Here is a 22,119-nt window from a genome sequence, read left to right as displayed (position 1 = left end):
TTAATTATAATATAATCCTCTGTTGGATATAACTTCAGTATAAGAGTAAACTAAGATAAACTTTCCATTTTGATTTCTCTTTCTTGCTTTTACTTTCCATTTTGTTATGTTTTTGCCCTTAATCCTAACATGTATCTCAACAATTTCCCTCTCACATGCGAGCTTAGTATTAGATCCGCTTCATTTTCATTGAGGTGTAATTTTCCATCTCAATTTGACTCTCCAATGTTCAATCTCTTTCTCCAGACCAAACATGAAGATTGTGGTCGAAACTGTGTTCCTACACAACATGCCGACCAAGTTTCTTTTGCCAGACCGAACCATGAAGATTGCTTGGAAGCCATGTTAGTCCCAAGATTACTTGTAATATTTACCAAACATTAAACAAATGAGACTTCTACCAATTTACCATCGGCTTTAGTACTATTTATTTGGAACTGAGTAGCAGAAGCCTAATATCCTTCAAGTGGGGAGAAAGCCAAAGTCCAAGCTCGTGGACAAATTCTATTAGACCCATATTTACTCAAAAACTTAAATCAATGATTTATAAACCAACTATGATATATTAACTATTTTACACAATGCCTTCTCCAATATGATAATTTTCTAAATTAATTTGCACGTCCATCTCAATAGGAACTCATCACCACCGGAGAGAGAGAGAGAGAGAGAGAGAGAGAGAGAGAGAGTTGATGCTGGGGATTGCAAGTTAAGTGACAATGACAGTAGGGGGTTTAAGGAGGAAGAGAGAGTGTAACGACCTGATCCCACGCGTGCTAATTTCGAAAAGGAGCATTTTGAATAACCATGTAAAGCGTGACCATTTTGAGATGAACGCTGACTTATGAATCAATAAAGGCCTTTCACAAATATTGCCATACTTGAGTTGTCTCACAGCTGATGTAGTACTGAAGGCAGCATCTATCACAGTAGAGAAAGGAAGGTGATAACCTCATCATGTAAGTCCCTAGCCACTTAATTTTTGAACGATAATACATTCAAGAAAGCTGGTCAATTTTTTGCTAGAAGCGGCGAAGCTTCAGCGGGGCAACTCGGTTTCTTCATTTTGATCTGTCTTTTCAAGATCCATCTCCCCGAATTCATCCCTAACCTCGTTTTTTGTATGACTCTGGTTCTTGCGGTACTTAGCATACAAGATCAATTGCGCAATCCCAAGTCCAGTCCCCAATCCATTAGGCACCTGCAACACCATTACGTAAACTATCAAGTTCAAATAAACCAAGTTGTTTAGCTAACATAGTTTAAATATTCACTCTACCCAGACACTCGATAATGATATAAGATGATTGCTTACGATGAGAAAGGGGTCCCGACTAAGAAGGCCATATGCGAGCCAAAAGATGCCGCATAAGAAAAAGAGCAGCGATAACAAAAAAGGCATGAATTCTGCACTCTTCGTCTTGATCACCAACATCTGTGTGAACCAAATGGAACAGATGAAACCGAGCACGTAATTCAAACACACTTTGAACTTCTAATTCTTGCCAACATGTCCTTTTGATGACGATATGTTTAAGATTTAAGATGCATTCTAGATCTAAATTGAGTGTGTAATCGTTTACTACAAAAGTTTAAACTGTTAAAATATAGGGCGAAATATAATTTTTATCTAAGAATATAGTAGTTCTTACCATGATCGATAGAGGTGAAGCATACGTAATAGTAGAGAAAATGTCAAGCATGATGCCGCAGAAGAGTTTCCGGGTCTTGCTGTGCAGGGCGAAGGGGGAGACAAGGGCAAATGTTAAGATAAGAATCAGAGCAAGACCAGAGAGTACCATGATGTTTGCCCACTCCTTCTTTGGTGCGTACGTGATGAAGATCCAAACATACGTGAGCTCAATCACAACACCTATGACGCTAATGATCAAAAGCAGAAGGTTGTCCGGTGACATGAATGGTAGTCCATACCTGCGAAATCATTTGGTCATTTATAAGTATAGAGAGATACACACGAGTTTGGTTTATTAGATAGAAAATCAAGCCAATTAATGCCTTGGTAACATTGTGATAATTGTTACGAATCTTGTAGAACTTGTTGGAGAAATCTTCTTGGAGTATTTTGAAGCTGACAAAATGTTTCCATCAGTCTAATCTAAAGATTTGCAGACTTTACTATTCAAAGTCTGAAGTCCTCCGAACTGTCAGACTCAAGACTCAAAGTCTATCCGCATTGACAGTTTCTAGACCGTCGAAGAAGGGTTATCCAGAACTGGGTGTTTCATTAAGGATTTGACCTTATCGACTGGAGAAGATCTCTTGGCTGGATATGACATAACGGAATCCTTTAATTGATCATGATTGATTCAGAGATTAAGGATCCGATGATTGGCGAAGTATACTTGGAAGGTTCTACTTATGGAAACCGAGATCTTGATTGTATGGGCGAGCAGGATTGATGGGCTATCGACATGTTCCTTTAATAGTTCGAATGATCTTTCTAATTGATTCCGTCCAACGGGTAGATTGGAGGAATTCCTTTGGTAAGTGCCAATGGGTATGATGGCATAAAGGAGTATAAAAGGAAGACGTTCCAGTTGTTCGAGTGTGTGCACGATAGAAGAATTCCAAAGTCTGAAGCTCTTTGTTCTTAGTCAAATCATTTGTTGAGCGAAATCTTGTACGCAAAAGAGAGTTTATATTCTGAGAGACCTTGAGGAAGTGTGGTAGAGTATCTACACTTTGTGGAATCAAGGAGAGACTTGTTTGTAATAACTCTTTTTGTTCATAGTGAAATCCAGTCGGTGGGGTCATCGGTGCGGAAGAGTGGACGTAGGCTTGGAATAAGCCGAACCACTATAAACCTTGTGTTCAATTTTCTCTTCCCTACTCTCGCTTTACTTTGATCACAATTCGTTTTGTTAACCAAAGAATAATTTCCTTTCTATTGTCCGCTTGGTATTGCTCCTTTATCTCGAGAAATTATTTTTACACCTATTCACCCCCCTCTAGGTGCTTATACTAGCTATCTCAATTGGTATCAGAACCTGTGTACTCACTTTGTTTGAAGTGTTTTACTTCAGAGTTAAAGATCCATGACTAGTATGTTAGCTCCAGGGCTAGTAGAAGGGCAAAGCAATACCAGACCGCCTTATTTTGATGGAAATGAGTACAACATATGGAAAAACAAGATGAAAGCATTTCTAAGATCAAAGGATCCTCTCGAATGGGACGTTGTAGAAAAAGGAATCATTCCTAAAACTGCATCTATCTCAAAGAGAGGAAAAGAAGCTGTTGAATCTAGTGAAATGACTCAGGAAGAGATAATCAAGAGACAAGCTCTTGATGCAAAAGCAATTTATTCTTTATATTGTGCTTTGTCACCTACTCGAATATAATGAGAATATCTTCTTGTGTTACAAAACGAAAAGAAGTCCGGGATAGATTACACATTACCTATGAAGGAACCGATCGAGTGAAAGAGACCGTAATCAACATTCTCCTTGGTCAATACGAAGCCTTTAAAATGAAATCAGGAGAATCTATAATCGACATGTTTAGTTGTTTTACGAGAAATCATGAATGGTCTTGAAAATCAAGGTCAACCAATTTCGATCCCATGAAGGTAAACAAGCTCTTGCGTGGACTCTCTAAGGATTGGAATCACATAAAGACCTCAATAAGAGAGACACAAAGAATCATGCCACTATCTCGTTGATGAGTTGGTTGGGACTCTTTCGTCTTATGAAGTGGAACGAATCAATGAAGACGAAGATCCTAAAGGTAAGAAATCTATTGCATTAAAATCCAATGATGATTATGATGTTACAGACTCTGAAGACGATATGGATGATGAGGAGCTTGCTCTCATGATAAGAAGATTCAGAAAGCTGAACAGAAAAGGAAGAAGATTTAATCCAAAGAAACAGAGTTTTCAAAAGCAAAGACTAAGTCATTGAGGATGATGAATCAAACAAAGATGTAGTCTGCTTTGAATGTAAGAAAAAAGGGACACATTAGACCCAACTGTCCTCTTTTGAGAAAGAAGAAAGAAAAAGCTGAAAAGTATCGAAAGGCTCTTAAAGCAGAAACTTGGAGTGATATAGAGTGTGAAGAAAGTGATGATGATTATGCCAATATATGTTTGATGGCACAATCGGATTCAGATTCAAACTCCGAGACAGACTGCATTCAAACGGTGAATTTGAGGTGAGTAACTTTAAAATCCCTATTAAAGTTTCTAAATACATTGATGAGTTGTGTTTTAGTCTTAAAACTTCTCTTAAAAGGATTTCCGAACTAAAAAAGAAAATTCTGCACTAAAATAACAAGAAAATGTTTTGAAAGAAAAGGTCAAAGTTTTAGACAAAAATATTTCTACCTTGAAAGAAAATGAAGGCAATCTTTCAAAAGAAAATGCATTCTTGAAAAATGATATTTCAAATATTTCTAAAAGATTTTCTATAGGACCGAGAAACTGGAAAAAATTCTTTTGTTCAAAGACCTTATTTCAATAAATCTGGTTTGGGAATGATTCGGAAACCATTCCTTTAATTGATTTTCCTAAAGTGAAGGAAATAATTAAGCAAAGACCCATAAGAGATGCTTACAAAAATCATTTTAAAAGATCTTTGTAAAACCAGAGGTCGCAATGCTCTCAGATGTTCAAAGTGCAATAGTGCGAGATCATTTTGAAAAAGAATGTCCTATGGTTTGGAAACCCGTTAAGAAAGTATGGGCAAAAACCGCATGTCATACTAACACCAATGGACTCAAGAAAATATGGGTACCAAAGAAAGTTTGAGTTTCTTTTTTAAATGCGAGTCACTATCATGAAAAAGGTAAAATGGTATCTGGATAGTGGATGCTCAAGACATATGACGGGGAGATTCAAATTGCTTCGTGTTGGAGAAATCCTCTTGAAGTGTTTTGAAGTTGACAAAACGTTTCCATCAGTCTAATCGAAGGCTTGCAGACTCTCGCTATTTAAAGTCCGAAGACGGACGGATCGGACTCAAGACTCAAAGTCTATCCTCATTGACAGTTTCTAATCCGTTGAAGAAAGGCTATCCAGATTTGGATGTTTTATTAAGGATGTGACCTTATCGACTGGAGAAGATCTCTTAGCTGGATATGACATAACGGAATCCTTTAATTGATCATGATTGATTCAGAGATTAAGGATCCGATGATTGGCGAAGTATACTTGGAAGGTTCTACTTATGGAAACCGAGATCCTGATTGTATGGGGGAACAGGATTGATGGGCTATCGACATGTTCCTTTAATAGCTCGAATGATATTTCTAATTGATTCCGTCCAACGGGTAGATTGGAGGAATTCTTTTGGTAAGTGCCAATGGGTATGATGGCATAAAGGAGTATAAAAGGAGGACGTTCCAGTTGTTCGTGTGTGTGCACGATAGAAGAATTTCAAAGTCTGAAGCTCCTTGTTCTTAGTCAATTCATTTGTTGAGCGAAATCTTGTAAACAAAAGAGAGTCTATATTTGTGAGAAACCTTGAGGAAGTGTGGTAGAACATCTACACTTTGTGGAATCAAGGAAAAGTCTGTCTTTGTAACTTCTCTTTTGTTCATAGTGAAATCCAGTCGGTGGGCTATCAGTGCGGAAGAGTGGACGTAGGCTTGGAATAAGCCGAACCACTATAAACCTTGTGTTCAATTTTCTCTTCCTTACTCTTTACTTTACTTTGATCGTATTTTATTAATCAAAAGAGAACTTCCTTTCTATCGTTTGCCTAGAATCGCTTCCGTATCTCGAGAAATTATTTGTGCACCTATTCACCCCCTCAGGTGCTTATACTAGCTATCTCAATTGGTATCGAGCCTGTGTACTCACTTTGTTTGAAGTGTTTTACTTGAGTTAAAGATCCATGGCTAGTATGTTGGCTCCTGTGGGTAGAAGGGCAAAGCAATACAGACCGCCTTACTTTGATGGAAAGGATTACAACATATGGAAAAACAAGATGAAGGCGTTACTAAGATCAAAGGATCCTTTGGAATGGGACGTTGTAGAAAAAGGAATCATTCCTAAAGCTGCATATGTCTCAAAAAGAGGAAAAGATACTGTTGAGTCTAGCGAAATGACTCAGGAAGAGATAATCAAGAGATAAGCTCTTGATGCAAAAGCAATTTATTCTTTATATTGTGCTTTATCTCCTACTGAATATAACAGAATATCTTCTTGTGTTACATCTAAAGAAGTCTGGGATAGATTACATATTACCTATGAAGGAACCGATCGAGTGAAAGAGACTAAAATCAACATTCTCCTCGGTCAATATGAATCCTTCAAAATGAAATCAGGAGAATCTATAAATGATATGTTTAGTCGTTTTACGAAATCGTGAATGGTCTTGAAAATCAAGGTCAACCAATTTTTGATCCCATGAAGGTAAACAAGCTCTTGCGTGGACTCTCCAAGGATTGGAATCACATAAAGACCTCAATCGAGAGACCTAAAGAATCATGCCACTATCTCGTTGATGAGTTGGTCGGGACTCTTTAGTCTTATGAAGTGGAACGAATCAATGAAGACGAAGACCCTAAAGGTAAGAAATCCATTGCATTAAAATCTAATGATGATTCTGATGTTACGATTCGAAGATGATATGGATGATGAGGAGCTTGCTCTCATGATAAGAAGATTCAGAAAGCTGAACAGAAAAGAAAGAAGATTCAATCCAAAGAAACAAAGTTTTCAAAAGTAACAGACTAAGTTTGTTGAGGATGATGAATCAAACCAAGATGTAGTCCGCTTTGAATGTAAGAAAAATGGACACATCGAGACCAACCGTCCTCTTCGAGGAAGAAGAAAGGAAAAGCTGAAAAGTATCGAAAGGCTCTTAAAGCGTAAAACCACGGGAGTGATACGAGTGTGAAGACAAAGTGATGATGATTATGCCAATATATGTCTAATGGCACAATCAGATTGATTCAAACTCCGAGACAGATTGATTGAAAGCGAAATTGAGGTAAGTAACTTCAAAATCCCTATTAAAGTTTCAAAATACATTGATGAATTGTGTTTTAGTCTGAAGACTTCTCTTAAAAGAATTTCCGAACTCAAGAAGGAAAATTCTGCTCTAAAACAACAGGAAAATATTTTGAATGGAAAAGTGAAATGTTTAGACAAGAATGTTTCTTCTCTTAAAGAAAGTGAAGATAATCTTTTAAAAGAAAATGCATTCTTGAAAAGTGATATCTCAAATATTTCCAAAAGATTTTCTATAGGATCCGAGAAACCGGAAAAAATTCTCTCTGTTCAAAGACCTTATTTCAATAAATCTGGTTTGGGAATGATTCTGAAACCATTCCTTTAATTGATTTTCCTAAAGTGAAGGAAAGAATCAAACAAAGACCCACAAGAGATGCTTACAAAAATCATTTTAAAATGATCTTTGTAAAACTGAGGTCGCAATGCTCTCGGATGCTCAAAGTGCAATAGTGCAGATCATTTTGAAAAAGAATGTCCTATGATTTGGAAACATGTTAAAAAGGTATGGGCAAAAACCGCATATCATACTAACACCAATGGACCCAAGAAAATATGGGTACCAAAGAAGGTTTGAGTTTCTTTTTTAAATGCAGCTCACTATAAAGAAAAAGGTAAAATGGTATCTGGATAGTGGATGCTCAAGACACATGACGGGAGACTCAAATTACTTCATAAAGCTTGTTCAAGTAAATGGTGAAAAAGTCTCTTTTGGAGGAAACATCAAAGGAAAAATTGTGGGATTTGGAACTGTAAAGATTGGAAACCTCTCAATCAGCAATGTTTCATTAGTGGAAGGACTTAATTACAATTTGCTCGGTATTAGTCAACTATGTGATACTTGGTTTCAAAATCAACTTTCAAGAGGGAATATGTTCAGAATTAGTAAAGATTCTACTCGGTCATTCATGGGTCGAAGACATGGAAATATCTACCTCTTGGATGTGAAACCAGATGAATCGCAATGTCTAATCTCAATCCAAGACGAAGCAAACTTATGGCACGAGAAAGCTTGGGCATATCTATATGAAGCGAGATAGCCAAAATTTCAGCAAAGAAGCTTGTTCGTGGTCTACCCATTTTATCATACCAAAAGTCGATCTATGTACACCATGTATATTGGGAAAATAGGTAAGAAATTCCTTTAAACCAATAAATCAAGTTTCCACTAACCGTGTCTGCAGCCTTACGCATATGGATCTTTTTGGACCAACCGAACACAAAGCATTGGAGGTAAGAAATACTGCCTAGTAATTGTGGATGACTACTCACGATTTACTTGGGTATATTTCTTGGCAAGTAAGTCTGAAACTTTCTCTTACTTTAAAAAATTTGCTAAAAAGGTTCAAAATGAAAATGGCTATGTTATTTCAAGTATAAGAACAGACCATGGAGGTGAATTTGAAAATCAAGATTTTACAAAATTTTTGATGAATCGGCTTTAAAGCACTTGTTCTCCTCTCCATATACTCCGAGCAAAACGGAGTTGTGGAAAGGAAGAATAGATCTCTTCAAGAAATGGCTAGAACTCTTTTAATAGAAAGCAATATCTCTTCACGTTTTGGGCTGAAGCAACTTCTACAAAGCATGTTATATTATTAATAGAGTTTTTCTAAGACCTATTCGGAAAAAACCCCTATGAACTATTCAAAGAAAAGAAGCCTATTGTTTCATATTTTCATGTATTCGGATGCAAATGTTTTATACTGAAAAATGCAAATGATCGAGTTGGTAAGTTTGAAGAAAAGTCAGATGAAGGCATCTTCCTTGGATATTCAACCACAAGCAAAGCGTACAGAGTCTACAACAAGAAGACTTAAACAAAGTGGAAGAATCAATGAATGTTAAATTCCAAGATTCTATGCAAAATGAATCCATTCGAGACTCATCTTGAAGAATCAACCTGCTCCAGACTCTACAAAGTCTAAATCTCAGAAATAGCTCGGACTTTGAAGGACCAAAGAACAAGTGACTGTTGAAGATTCAAGTGAAGGAAGTGACCATAAATCGACAAATTAACCAAAGAATCGGAAACATAAGTCCAATCATCCCAAAGATCTTATTATTGGCGACATCAATGAAGGAATTCGCACAAGATCCAAAAGGCACGAAGAGTCTAGCTTTTGTGGCTCTTATTTCGAAATAGAACCCAAAAGCATAGAAGAAGCTTTATCTTATGAAAGCTGGATTGAAGCTATGCAAGAAGAGCTCGAGCAATTCAAGTATTAATGATGTCTGGGAATTGACTCCTAAACCGAAAGGTAAGTCTGTTATTGGAGCTAAATGGGTTTTTAGGAACAAGATGGACGAGAAAGGAAAAGTCATAAGAAACAAGGCAAGAATCGTGGCCAAGGGATACACACAAGAAGAATGGATAGACTATGACGAGACTTACGCACCAGTAGCAAGGTTAGAAGCAATTCGATTATTACTTGCTTTTGCTTGTTATAAGAATTTCAGGTTATTCCAAATGGATGTCAAAAGTGCATTCCTAAATGGATTCATCCATGAGGAAGTCTATGTGGAACAACCACACGGGTTTGAAGACCTAAGGAAACCAGACTCAGTATTCGACTCAAAAAAAGCCTTATATGGCTTAAAACAAGCACCTCGAGCTTGGTACGACCACCGAGTAAGTTTTTAATTGAAAATGGTTTTGTTAAAGGTAAAGTAGACACTACTCTTTTTATTAAAAGAGAAAGCAAGAGTTTTCTGCTTGTTCAAATATATGTCGATGATATTATTTTTGGATCCTCTAATGAAAGTCTGTGCAAGAAATTCTCTAAGACTATGCATGATGAATTTGAAATGAGCATGATGGGTGAGTTAACCTTCTTTCTTGGACTTCAAGTGAAACAACTGAAGGAAGGAACTTTTATTCATCAAGAAAAATATGCTAATGATCTTGTTAAAAAGTTTGGACTAGACAATTGCAAAAAGGCTGATATACCAATGTCAAGTTCCTTGAAGATAGACAAAGATGAAGGAGGAAAGAAAGTCGACCAAAAGTTATACGGGAGTATCATCGGTTCACTTCTTTATCTTCTTTGTTTCTAGACGACATTTTGTTTAGTGTTTGCATTCGTGCCGATTTCAAGCGAGACCCTAAAGAATCTCATTTAAATGCTGCAAAGCGTATTATCAAATATATTGCATCAACTTCAAGCTTTGGTCTCTGGTATCCTAAAATGGGAGACTTTACTCTTCTTGGATACTCAAACGCAGACTTAGCCGGATGCAGAGTTGATAGAAAGAGCACCTCGTGTACTGTCAACTACTTGGAGCGGGACGGTGTCTTGGTTTTCAAGGAAGCAAAGTACGGTAGCTCTCTCTACGGCGAAGCGAGTATGTAGCTCTCGGAAGTTGTTGTTCACAAATTCTATGGATAAAACAACAGCTAAGAGACTTTGGAATTGAAGACTCATGCACGGAGATTAAATGTGTCAAAATTCCAGCACAATCAATCTCACCAAAAATCCAATTCTTCACTCAAGAGCAAAGCATATAGAGATTCGACATCACTTCATTAGAGATCATGTTCAAAATGGAAAAATTACGATTCGGTTTGTTGACTCAAAGAACCAACGGCGGATATATTTACAAAGCCTTTGGAGAAAAATCAATTTGAAATTATCCGTTCCAGACTCAACATTTTGAGGTTTGAAGAAGTTAAAGTCTAGAGACTCTCGGTCTCGGACAAATAAGACTTTGACTGCAAGCAAGACTTTGACTTGTAAGTTATTCTCTCTCTAATCTCATCTTGAAAAGGTACGTTCATCAACCGTGTTTGATTATTGTTATCTCAACCGCTATCTTTAATTGACGTGATTATTGCAACGTTTCCTTTTGAAAAATGAGTTATTTTGAAATGACCATTTTCGAAAAAGGCGATTATTTTTTAAGGCATCTTTTCACTTTCCATTACGACGTTTGGTATCCCCTCCTTTCGTTGTCTTATATACGGTCGGTTTCTTTTCGCTTAACTCCAAGACCCTAAAAAGCACCAATCTTCCATTCTGTTTTCCTCTCTTGTTTAATCTTGAAAAAGTTGTCATCTTTCTTGGGAAAGTCAAGCAAGGAATCTTTCAAAGACTAAGAAAGATGTCGTCTTCAAGAAAGTCTTCGAGGATCGCAAGCGGGGGACCACGGCGAATGAGTGAGGGGCCTACGCACCTCGATCTCACCGAAGAAGAAGTGTCTCCAAATCGGCAGAGCCCACAACATTCTCGGCAGCGTCATTCTCCTCCATCTAGTCCTCAAGGTGTAAATCATCAACAAAAGGAAGAAATCGTTGAAGATGCAGATCCTGTAAGAGTTCAAAGGCCCTCTTTTATTTATAAGCGGTATTGTGCTTTAAAAGGGACTCGGTACTCCATTGAACTATGTCGATGATTTTCTTAAGGACAAAGGATATGGAAATGAATATATCTTTTTGCGAAAAATGGAAAGTTTGGGAATTGCTCGTAAAGGGGTGGCAAAAAGAAACCCTTGAGAATATCCCAAGTGATCCTCGTGATTGGGGATTTAATCCGATAGATGGGAATGATGATGACAAATTGTACAGCCAATTTCAACCAAGAATGGGTGTTGCGGTGGAAAATCGTGGAAAAAGGGGAGAGTTGTTTAGATCGAAGGAACATAAGGATCTATACTCAAAATTGCTGAAGCGTGGGGTGATAAACCTAGGAGTGTGGATTTTGATTTTCGGGATCTTTGTGAATGTGAACTTGAGGGAAAAGTTCGGTTATCTTCAACTTGAAAAATTCTGCTCGACACCATAGAGGCCTATCCTCAACTAACCGCATATTTCTATTCAAATCTTAGTTTCTTGGATGCGAATAGATTCTCTTTCAGTGTCAAAGATCAAGACTTTGTAGTGGATATGGATATGCTAGCGAGATGTGTTAGGAGTTGAGAGAGGAAGATATCAACAGATCAAAGTTTCTATTGCTCGTGCTACATTGGAACTTGTTAAGGACAGGAGAATAGAGGAAAAGATTTCCTACTTAAGGATGAGTGCGTTCAACATTTTGCTTCACAAGATTGTGATCAATTGCCTCGACCGAAATCAACTTCCAAGGCGATGTTTCAAGTTCGGAGGCAAAGCGATGTATGCCATCATCACTTTGGGAAAAGGTTTTCTCTTCCTCACTTTGTTATGTTCCACATGTATAGAGCAAAGTGATGAAGGACAAAGGTCAACTTCCTTATCCGGGTCTTGTGACGAAGTTATTCGGACATCGAACATTCAGCCTCCGCAAATTCTTTGTGCTCGATCATGTGATTATATGGTGGTAGGACTGAAAATGGTGACTAAAATGCGTCTGAAGGAACTAAGCAAGGCGTTGGAGAAATTCAAGGAAAAGACTCCAGTCAAAACTCATCAAATCTCTTCGCAGCAAAAGAAAAGGGAAGGAGCTCATGGATGCTCCATCCAAGAAAAGAAGAGCTCTCATCGTTGAGGATGAAGATGATGAGGAAAACATCACTATTTCTGCAATGGCATTGAAGAATCTGAGTCGTTTTGTTCCAGAGAAAGACTCAGAACAACGGACCAAAGAAAGAGAAGAGAAAGAAGCCGAGGAAAAGGAAACGGAGGAAAGAGAAGAAGAAGAAGAAAGAGATGTTGAGAAAGAGAGAGTTGAAAAGAAGAAGAGGAGAAAAGAGATCAAGAAGAAGGAGAACATGAGGAGAACTCTTCTCCACCCGAAGGCATGGAAACGGGGAGATCAAGAGAAAAGAGGAATGTCCTCATATCCCGCAACAAGTGAGGGAGTCAGTCGCTCTCCAGTAGATCTAGAGGACATCTATGCCTCTCAATTTCCTGAGGAAGGTCATGATGTTTCATCGCCAAATCTGCGTGATTATGCTGATCTGCCATCGTTTGGATTTACTCCATCAGATCGTGTCGACGCTTGTACGCGAACCGATAATTCAGCAGATTTTCGCAAAGTTATGGATATTCTCTTGGAGATGCAAGGTCGAGATATATGCATTGGGATGCGAAGTTCGAACTTGCGAGAATGCGAGTCAAGCTTCTTCGGGTTCATTGAATGATCGATCCAAGCCCTTTCTCTTGATTCGGGCTAATGCTAAGGGTGAGGATGTTACACAACTAAAGGAAGACTTGAAAAGGCTGGAAGGCATCGTTCAGTCAATGGGAGATTTCCAGCTTGTTCGTGTTCCCAAGCATTTTTGACTCCACTCCATTTTCATCTCAACTTTTTTTTTTATGCCGACAAAAGGGGAGAGATGCGAGATTTGAAAACTTTGAACTTAAATTTGTCGAGCTTTTGGCTTGTTTGGTTTGTTTTGATGTTTGACTTGACTTGACTTGTGTGTGCGGATGTGGACTGAATTTGGGATTTGGATTTGACTACTTATATTATTAACTACTATTGATATCTTATGGATGGTTTTATTGCATACTAGACTAACCTATTTTCGTGGTTGCAGATTCTAGTGTTATTCATTTAGCCATTTATCTCTATAAGATATGCATATGTGTTTGAGAAATGTTTTGCGGGTCAAAGTTGTCCAAATCTGCAGGAAAGTTTTGTCACCATCAAAAAGGGGAGATTGTTGGAGAAATCCTCTTGAAGTGTTTTGAAGTTGACAAAACGTTTCCATCGATCTAGTCCGAAGGCTTGCGGACTCTGCTATTTAAAGTCTAAAGACCTCGGGACAGCCGGACTCAAGACTCAAAGTCTATCCTCATTGACAGTTTCTAATCCGTTGAAGAAAGGCTATCCGAAGCTGGATGTTTTATTAAGGATGTGACCTTATCGACTGGAGAAGATCTCTTGGCTGGATATGACATGACGGAATCCTTTATTTCATCATAATTGATTCGAAGATTAAGGATCTGATGATTGGCAAAGTACACTTGGAAGGTTCTACTTATGGAAACCGAGATCCTGATTGTATGGGCGAACAGATTGATGGGCTATCGACATGTTCCTTTTAATAGCTCGAATGATCTTCCTAATTGATTGTCCAACGGTAGATTGGAGGAATTCCTTTGGTAAGTGCCAACGGGTATGATGGCATGAAGGAGTATATAAGGAAGACGTTCCAGTTGTTCGAGTGTGTGCACGATAGAAGAATTTCAAAGTCTGAAGCTCCTTGTTCTTAGTCAATTCATTTGTTGAGTGAAATCTTGTAAACAAAAGAGAGTCTATATTTGTGAGAAACCTTGAGGAAGTGTGGTAGAACATCTACCTTTTGTGAAATCAAGGGAAAGCTGTGTGCTGTAACTTCTCTTTTGTTCATAGTGAAATCTAGCCGGTGGGTCATCGGTGCGGAAGAGTGGACGTAGGCTTGGAATAAGCCGAACCACTATAAACCTTGTGTTCAATTTTCTCTTCCTTACTCTTTACTTTGATCGTATTTTATTAATCAAAATAGAACTTCCTTTCTATCGTTTGCCTAGAATCGCTTCCGTATCTCGAGAAATTATTTGTGCACCTATTCACCCCCCCTCTAGGTGCTTATACTAGCTATCTCACTTCGTAAAGCTCGTTCAAGTAAATGGTGGAAAAGTCTCATTTGGAGGAAACAGCAAAGGAAGAATTGTGGGATTTGGAACTGTAAAGATTGGAAACCTCACAATAAGCAATGTTTCCTTAGTAGAAGGACTCAACTACAATCTGCTCAGTATCAGTCAGCTGTGTGATATCGGTTTCAAAATCAACTTTCAAGAGGGAATATGTTTAGGAACCAGTAAAGATTCTACTCAGTCATTCATGGGTCGAAGACATGGAAATATCTACCTCTTGGATGTGAAACCAGATGAATCGCAATGTCTAATCTCAATTCAAGATGAAGCGAACTTATGGCACAGAAAGCTTGGGCACATCAATATGAAGCAGATAGCCAAAATTTCAGCAAAGAAGCTTGTTCGTGGTTTACCCAATCTATCATACCAAAAGTCTGATCTATGTACACCATGCACATTGGGAAAGCATGTAAGAAATTCCTTTAAACCAATAAATCAAGTTCCACTAATCGTGTACTGCAGTTTCTGCATATGGATATCTTTGGACCAACCAGAACTTAGAGCATTGGCGGTAAGAAATATTGCCTAGTAATTGTGGATGACTACTCACGATTTACCTAGGTATATTTCTTGGCAAGTAAGTTTGAAACATTTTCTTATTTTGAAAAGTTTGCTAAAAAGGTCCAAAATGAAAAAGGGTATGTTATTTCAAGTATAAGAACAGACCATAAAGGTGAATTTGAAAATCAAGATTTTACAAAATTTTGTGATGAATCTGGTTTTCAGCATTTGTTCTCCTCTCCATATACTCCAGAACAAAACGGAGTTGTGGAAAGAAAGAATATGTCGCTTCAAGAAATGGCTAGAACTCTTTTAATTGAAAGTAACATCTCTTCACGTTTTTGGGCTAAAGCAGTTTCTACAGCATGTTATATTATTAATGGAGTTTTTCTAAGGCCTATCCTAGAAAAAACCCCCTATGAGTTATTCAAAGAAAAGAAGCCTATTGTTTCATATTTTCATGTGTTTGGGTGTAAATGCTTTATATTGAAAAATGCAAATTATCGAGTTGGCAAGTTTGAAGAAAAATCGACGAAGGCATCTTCCTTGGATATTCAACCACAAGCAAAGCGTATAGAGTCTACAACAAGAAGACTCAACTGTGGAGGAATCAATGAATGTCGATTCCAAGATTCTATGCAAAATGAATCTATTCAAACTCATCTTGAAGAATCTGAACCCTGCTCGAGACTCTACAAAGTCTAAATCTCGAAGCGACTTAGACTTGAAAGACCAAAGCATCAAATGATTGTTGAAGATTCAAATGAAGAAAGTGATCATCTGCGACAAATCAACCAAGAATCGGAAGCATAAGTCCAGTCATCCCAAAGATCTCATTATTGGTGACATTAATGAAGGAATTCACACAAGATCCAAAAGGCGCGAAGCGTCTAGTGTTGTGGCTCTTATTTCTCAAATAGAACCCAAAAGCATAGAAGAAGCTTTATCTGATGAAAGCTGGATTGAAGCTATGCAAGAAGAACTCAGGTAATTCAGCATCAATGATGTCTGGGAGTTGACTCCTAAACCAAAAGATAAATCTATTATTGGAACTAAATGGGTTTTCAGGAACAAGATGAACGAGAAAGGAAAGGTCGTAAGAAACAAAGCAAGACTCGTGGCCAAGGGATATACGCAAGAAGAATGGATAGACTATGACGAGACTTACGCACCGGTAGCAAGGTTAGAAGCAATTCGATTATTACTTGCTTTTGCTTGTTATAAGAATTTCAGAGTTATTCCAAATGGACGTCAAAAGTGCTTTCTGAATGGATTTATCCATGAGGAAGTGTATGTGGAACAACCACAGGTTTGAAGACCCAAGGAAACCGGACTCGAGTATTCAAACTGAAAAAGGCCTTATATGGTTTAAAGCAAGCACCTCGAGCTTGGTACGACAGGCTGAGTAAGTTTTTAATTCAAAACGGCTTTGAAAAAGGTAAAGTAGACACTACTCTGTTTATCAAAAGAGAAAACAAAAGTTTTCTGCTTGTTCAAATATATGTTGATGATATTATTTTTGGATCCTCTAATGAAAGCTTGTGCAAGAAATTCTCTAAGTCTATGCAGGATGAATTTGAAATGAGCATGATGGGTGAACTAACCTTCTTTCTTGGACTTCAAGTGAAACAATTGAAGGAAGGGACTTTTATTCATCAAGAAAAATATGCTAATGATCTTGTCAAAAAGTTTGGACTGGAAAATTGCAAAAAACTGATATACCAATGTCAAGCTCTTTGAAGATAGACAAAGATGAAGGATGAAAGAAAGTTGACCGGAAGCTATACATGAGTATCATTGGTTCACTTCTTTATCTTACGCTTCTAGACGACATTTTGTTTAGTGTTTGCATTTGTGCAAGATTTCAAGCGAGATCCAAAAGAATCTCATCTAAGTCTTTGCCAAAGCGTATTATCAAATACATTGCATCAACTTCGAGCATTGGTCTTTGGTATCCTAAAAAGGAGACTTTACTCTTCTTGGATACTCGGACGCGAGATCTAGCCGGTTGCGAGTTAATAGAAAGAGCACCTTGGGTACCTGTCAACTACTTGGAAGCAGGACAGTGTCTTGGTTTTCAAGGAAGCAAAATACAGTAGCTCTTTCTACAACAAAAGCTGAGTATGTAGCTCTTGGAAGTTGTTGTTCACAAATTCTGTGGATAAAACAACAGCTAAGAGACTTTGGAATTGAAGATTCATGCACGGAGATTAACTGTGACAACACCAAAGACAATCAATCTCACCAAGAATCCAATTCTTCACTCAAGAGCAAAGCATATAGAGATTCGACATCACTTCATTAGAGATCATGTTCAAAATGGAGAAGTTTCGATTCAGTTTGTTGATTCAAAGAACCAACTGGCAGATATATTTACAAAGCCTTTGGAGAAAAATCAATTTGAAATCACCTGTTCCAGACTCAACATCTTGAAGTTCGAAGAAGTTAAAGTCTAGAGACTCCTAGATTCAGACGATCAGGTTTTTCTTTCGTAAGTTGTTTTACTTTCTCGAATCTCATCTCGAAAAGGTACGATCATCAACCGTGTTTAATTATTACTATCTTTAATTGACGTGATTATTGCAACGTTTCCTTTTCGAAAAAAAGAGTTATTTTTGAAATGACAATTATCTAATTTTTGAAAAAGGGCAGTTATTTTTAAAAATGCATCTTTTTACTTTCTTTTATGACGTTCCGTATGCCTCTCTTCGATTATTTTATATCTTGTCAATTTCTCTTCGTTTCACTCACAAAAACCCTAAGAGAGTACCGATCTTCCATTTCTGTCTTCTTCTCTTGTTTAATCTTCGAAAAGTTGTCATCTTTCTTGGGAAAACAAGCTTGGAATCTCTCAAAGACTGTGAAAAATGTCTTCCCAAAGAAAGTCTTCGAGGATCGCAAACAGGGGACCACAGCAAATGCCAGAGGGGCCTACGCACTTTGATCTCACCAAGGAAGAAGAGTTTCCTAGTCAGCAGCAGAGCCCACAACATTCTCATCAGCGTCCATCTTCTCCATCTAGACAACAGGAGGTTGCTCGATAAGAAGAGGAAGAAATAATTGAAGATGCAGAACCTGTAAGAGTCTTTAAGCCCTCTTTTACCTACAAACTTTATCGTGCTTTAAAAAGGGTGGAACTCCTTTGAACTACATTGACGAATTTTTTGAAAGACAAAGGGTACAAAAATGAAACCTTCTTTTTACACACAATGGAACGGTTGGGAATTGCCCATCTTTGGATCGACAGAAGAAGCAATGGCAAATATTCCAATCGATCCTCGTGTTGGAGGGCTGAATCAGATAGATGGGAATGATGATGACAAGTTGTACAGTCAGTTTCAACCGAGAATGGGTGTTGTGGCAAAAATTTGGGGAAAAAGGACAGACTTGTTTCGATCGGAGGAACAAAAGCATCTATACTCTAAGTTGTTGAAGCGTGGGGTGATAAACCCTAGAAGTGTGGACTTTGATTTCCTTGATCTTTGTGAATGTTAAATTGAGGGAAAAATTCAGTCTTCTTCAACTTGAGCAGTTCATTTCGACTCTACGAAGCCTATCTTGAACTCTTTGCTTATTTCTATTCGAATCTTAGTTTCTTGGATGCGAATAGATTCTCTTTAGTGTCCGAGATCGGGACTATGTGGTGGATGTAGATATGTTGGCTGATGTGATTGGGGTTGAGAGAGGGAGATATCAACCTATCAATGTCTCTATTGCTCGTACTACGTTGGAACTTGTTAAGGATAGAAGGACGAGAGGAAAGGTTTCCTACTCAAGGATGAGTACATTCAACATTCTGCTTCACAAGATTGTGATTAATTGCCTCAAACCAAAATCTACTTCAAAGACTGATGTTTCAAACTCAGAGGCAAAGTTGATGTATGCCATCAATGCTGGGAAAAAGTTTTCTCTTCCTCACACTATTATGTTCCACATGTATAGAGCAGTGATGAAGGACAAGGGTCAACTTCCTTATCCAGCTCTTGTGACAAAGTTATTCAGACATTTGAATGTTCAGTCTCCACGAATTCTCTGTGTTTGATCGTGTGATCAAATGGTGGTAGGACTGAAAATGGTGTCTAAAATGCGTCTGAAGGAACTCAACAAGGCGTTGGAGAAATTCAAGGAGAAAAACCCTATCAAAACTCATCAAATCTCTTCGGCGGCAAAAAGAAAAGGGAAGGAGCCCATGGTTGCTTCATCCAAGAAAAGAAGAGCTCTCATCGTTGAGGATGAAGATGTTGAGGAAGACATCACCATTTCTGCTATGGCATTGAAGAACTTGAGTCGTTCTGTTCCAGAATCAATGGAGAGACAAGATAAGGACACAGATGAAATAGAAGGAGGACTTGGAGAAAGAGAAAATTTGGAAGCGAGAGGAGAAAGAAGCGAGAGGAAAGACAAACGAGAGGAGAAAGAAGCAGAAGAAGGAGATGAAGAGGAGGAAAGAATTGAAGAAGAAGTGGAGAGAGGAGATCAAGCGGAAACAGAGCATGAGGAACACTCTTCTCCACCCGAAGGCATGGAAACAGGGGGAGTCCTTGAGAAAAGAGGAATGTCCTCATATCCTGCTACCAGTGAGGGAGTCTGTCGCTCTTCAGCAGATCCAGAGGACGTCTATGCCTCTCAATTTCCTGAAGAGGGACATGATATTTTATCACCCAATCTGCATAACTATGCTGATTTGCCATCGTCTGCCTTTACTCCATCGATCGTGCGAAGTCGGCACGCGGGACCGATAATTCAGCGAGACTTTCGAGTAATTCTTGATGTTCTCTTGGAAATGCGGGGTCGGATATATGCTGCGGGATGCGAAGTTCAGAATTTGCGGAATGCGGGTCAAGCTTCTTCGGTTTCTTTGAATGATCGATCCAGCCCTTTCTCTTGATTCAGGCACATGCTAAGGGTGAAGATGTGGCACAACTGAAGGAGGACTTGAAAAAACTGGAAGGCATTGTCCAGTCAATGGGAGATTTTCAACTTGTTCGTGTTCCCAAGCATTCTTGAATCCATTCTCTTTCCATCTCAACCTTTTTATGATGACAAAAAGGGGGAGAGATGCAAGATTTGAAACTTTGAGAACTTTTGATTTATTTTGATGTTTGTTTTGTTTTACTTTACTTTTGTGTCTAGATGTGGACCGAATTTGGGATTTGGATTTGATTGCTTATATTAAGTACTATTGATATCTTATGGATGGCTTTACTCATATGCAAGACTAACCTATTTTTCTGTGATTGTAGATTCTAGTGTTATCATTCATTAAGCCATTTATCTTTATCAGATATCCATATTTGCTTGAGTAATGTTTTGCGGGTCAAAGTTATCCAAATCTGTAGGAAAGTTTGTCACCATCAAAAAGGAGAGATTGTTGGAGAAATCTTCCCGGAATATTTTGAAGCCGACAAAACGTTTCCATCAGTCTAGTCTAAAGATTTGCGAGACTCTACTATTCAAAGTCGAAGACCTCCCGGACTGCCGACTCAAGACTCAAAGTCTATCCGCATTGACAGTTTCTAGACCGTCGAAGAAGGGTTATCCAAGCTGGGTGTTTCATTAAGGATTTGACCTTATCGACCAGGAGAAGATCTCTTGGCTGGATATGACATAACAGAATCCTTTAATTGATCATGATTGATTAGATTAAGGATCCAATGATTGGCGAAGTATACTTGGAAGGTTCTACTTATGGAAACCGAGATCTTGATTGTATGGGCGGCGAGATTGATGGGCTATCGACATGTTCCTTTAATAGCTCGAATGATCTTTCTAATTGATTCCATCCAACGGGTAGATTGGAGGAATTCTTTTGGTAAGTGCCAACGGGTATGATGGCATAAAGGAGTATAAAAGGAAGACGTTCCAGTTGTTCGAGTGTGTGCACGATAAAAGAATTTCAAAGTCTAAAGCTCTTTGTTCTTAGTCAAATCATTTGTTGAGCGAAATCTTGTACGCAAAAGAGAGTTTATATTCTAAGAGACCTTGAGGAAGTGTGGTAAAGTATCTACACTGTGGAATCAAGGGAGAGACTTGCTGTAATAACTCTTTTGTTCATAGTGAAATCCAGCCGGTGGGCTGTCAGTGCGGAAGAGTGGACGTAAGCTTGGAATAAGCCGAACCACTATAAACCTTGTGTTCAATTTTCTCTTCCCTACTCTCTGCTTTACTTTGATCACAATTCGTTTTGTTAACCAAAGAATAATTTCCTTTCTATTGTCTACTTGGTATTGCTCCTTTATCTCGAGAAATTATTTTTACACCTATTCACCCCCCTCTAGGTGCTTATACTAGCTATCTCAGAACTTACCAGGTGTAGAGGCTGCAACTAAGAAGAGTTACCATGTAAGGGACGCCTGAGAACTGCTCGGTTGACTGGTTCCTTATGATCCTCTTGAACGTGGTCCTAGAATAGTAATGCAACTTCACAAGTTTTACCGAAGAAGACAGGATGATAACTTAGCAAACAGATACAATGTAACTTACATGGGTGCCAAGAAAAGGAGCAGACTGACTACATTACCTATATTGGAAACAGAGAAAGCACACGTCATTAAAGCCGAGAACAAGTGAAGCAATGAAAGAGGACAGGGCCCGAATGACGAAGAAATGCAGAAGTTAGAATGTAAAACGCAGTACCAAGAATGCCGCACAAGAAACGGAGAATGTCCATGGCTTTTCCCAGGTCAAAAACAAGTTAGAAGAAAGTAAATAGGGCGACGTGGCAACAGCAAATCTGCTCTGAGGTTGAAGGCCTTACTAATTTGGCAATGCCATAATGAACTGAATACACCAGACTTGCTCTGGTTCGTTTTTATATAGAGAGACCCAACTCTAAAATGACGAGAGCAGACAAAGATTAGTGGAACTTTCTCTTCTTTTCCAAAATGGATTCTGGTGAACTCGAATTGGAACTTAGAATATCTAATGAAGAGGTGAAGCAAGAGTTCCTGTCCGAAGCAGATGTTTCAGTAATTAAAAAGTTAGCCATAATTGCTAGAAGTTAGATTAGAAGGTGACATTCATCATACTTTCTTAGTGGAACGTTCCATATATATTTGTTTTGGTCACTTTTATAATCTACCAATGG

The 22,119-nt window shown here is 38.3% G+C and overlaps 1 protein-coding gene across 1 annotated transcript; it reads right to left on the bottom strand.

Annotated features, from left to right (window-relative positions):
- Positions 1 to 978: 978 nt before the first annotated feature.
- Positions 979 to 21,702, bottom strand: LOC104452329 (bidirectional sugar transporter SWEET1). Its single transcript, XM_018875379.2, has 6 exons — positions 21,669 to 21,702; positions 21,516 to 21,552; positions 21,340 to 21,435; positions 1,653 to 1,932; positions 1,316 to 1,435; positions 979 to 1,201 (listed from the first exon to the last, which is right to left on the bottom strand). Exons 1-6 carry the CDS (start codon positions 21,700 to 21,702, stop codon positions 1,040 to 1,042), a joined length of 729 nt encoding a protein of 242 aa, XP_018730924.2. The 3' UTR covers positions 979 to 1,039.
- Between the last annotated feature and the right edge of the window lie 417 nt (positions 21,703 to 22,119).

The sequence above is a fragment of the Eucalyptus grandis genome, chromosome 9, assembly GCF_016545825.1.
Source record: "Eucalyptus grandis isolate ANBG69807.140 chromosome 9, ASM1654582v1, whole genome shotgun sequence".
Lineage (NCBI taxonomy): Eukaryota > Viridiplantae > Streptophyta > Magnoliopsida > Myrtales > Myrtaceae > Eucalyptus > Eucalyptus grandis.
This window is presented reverse-complemented; position numbering and strand designations above follow the sequence as displayed.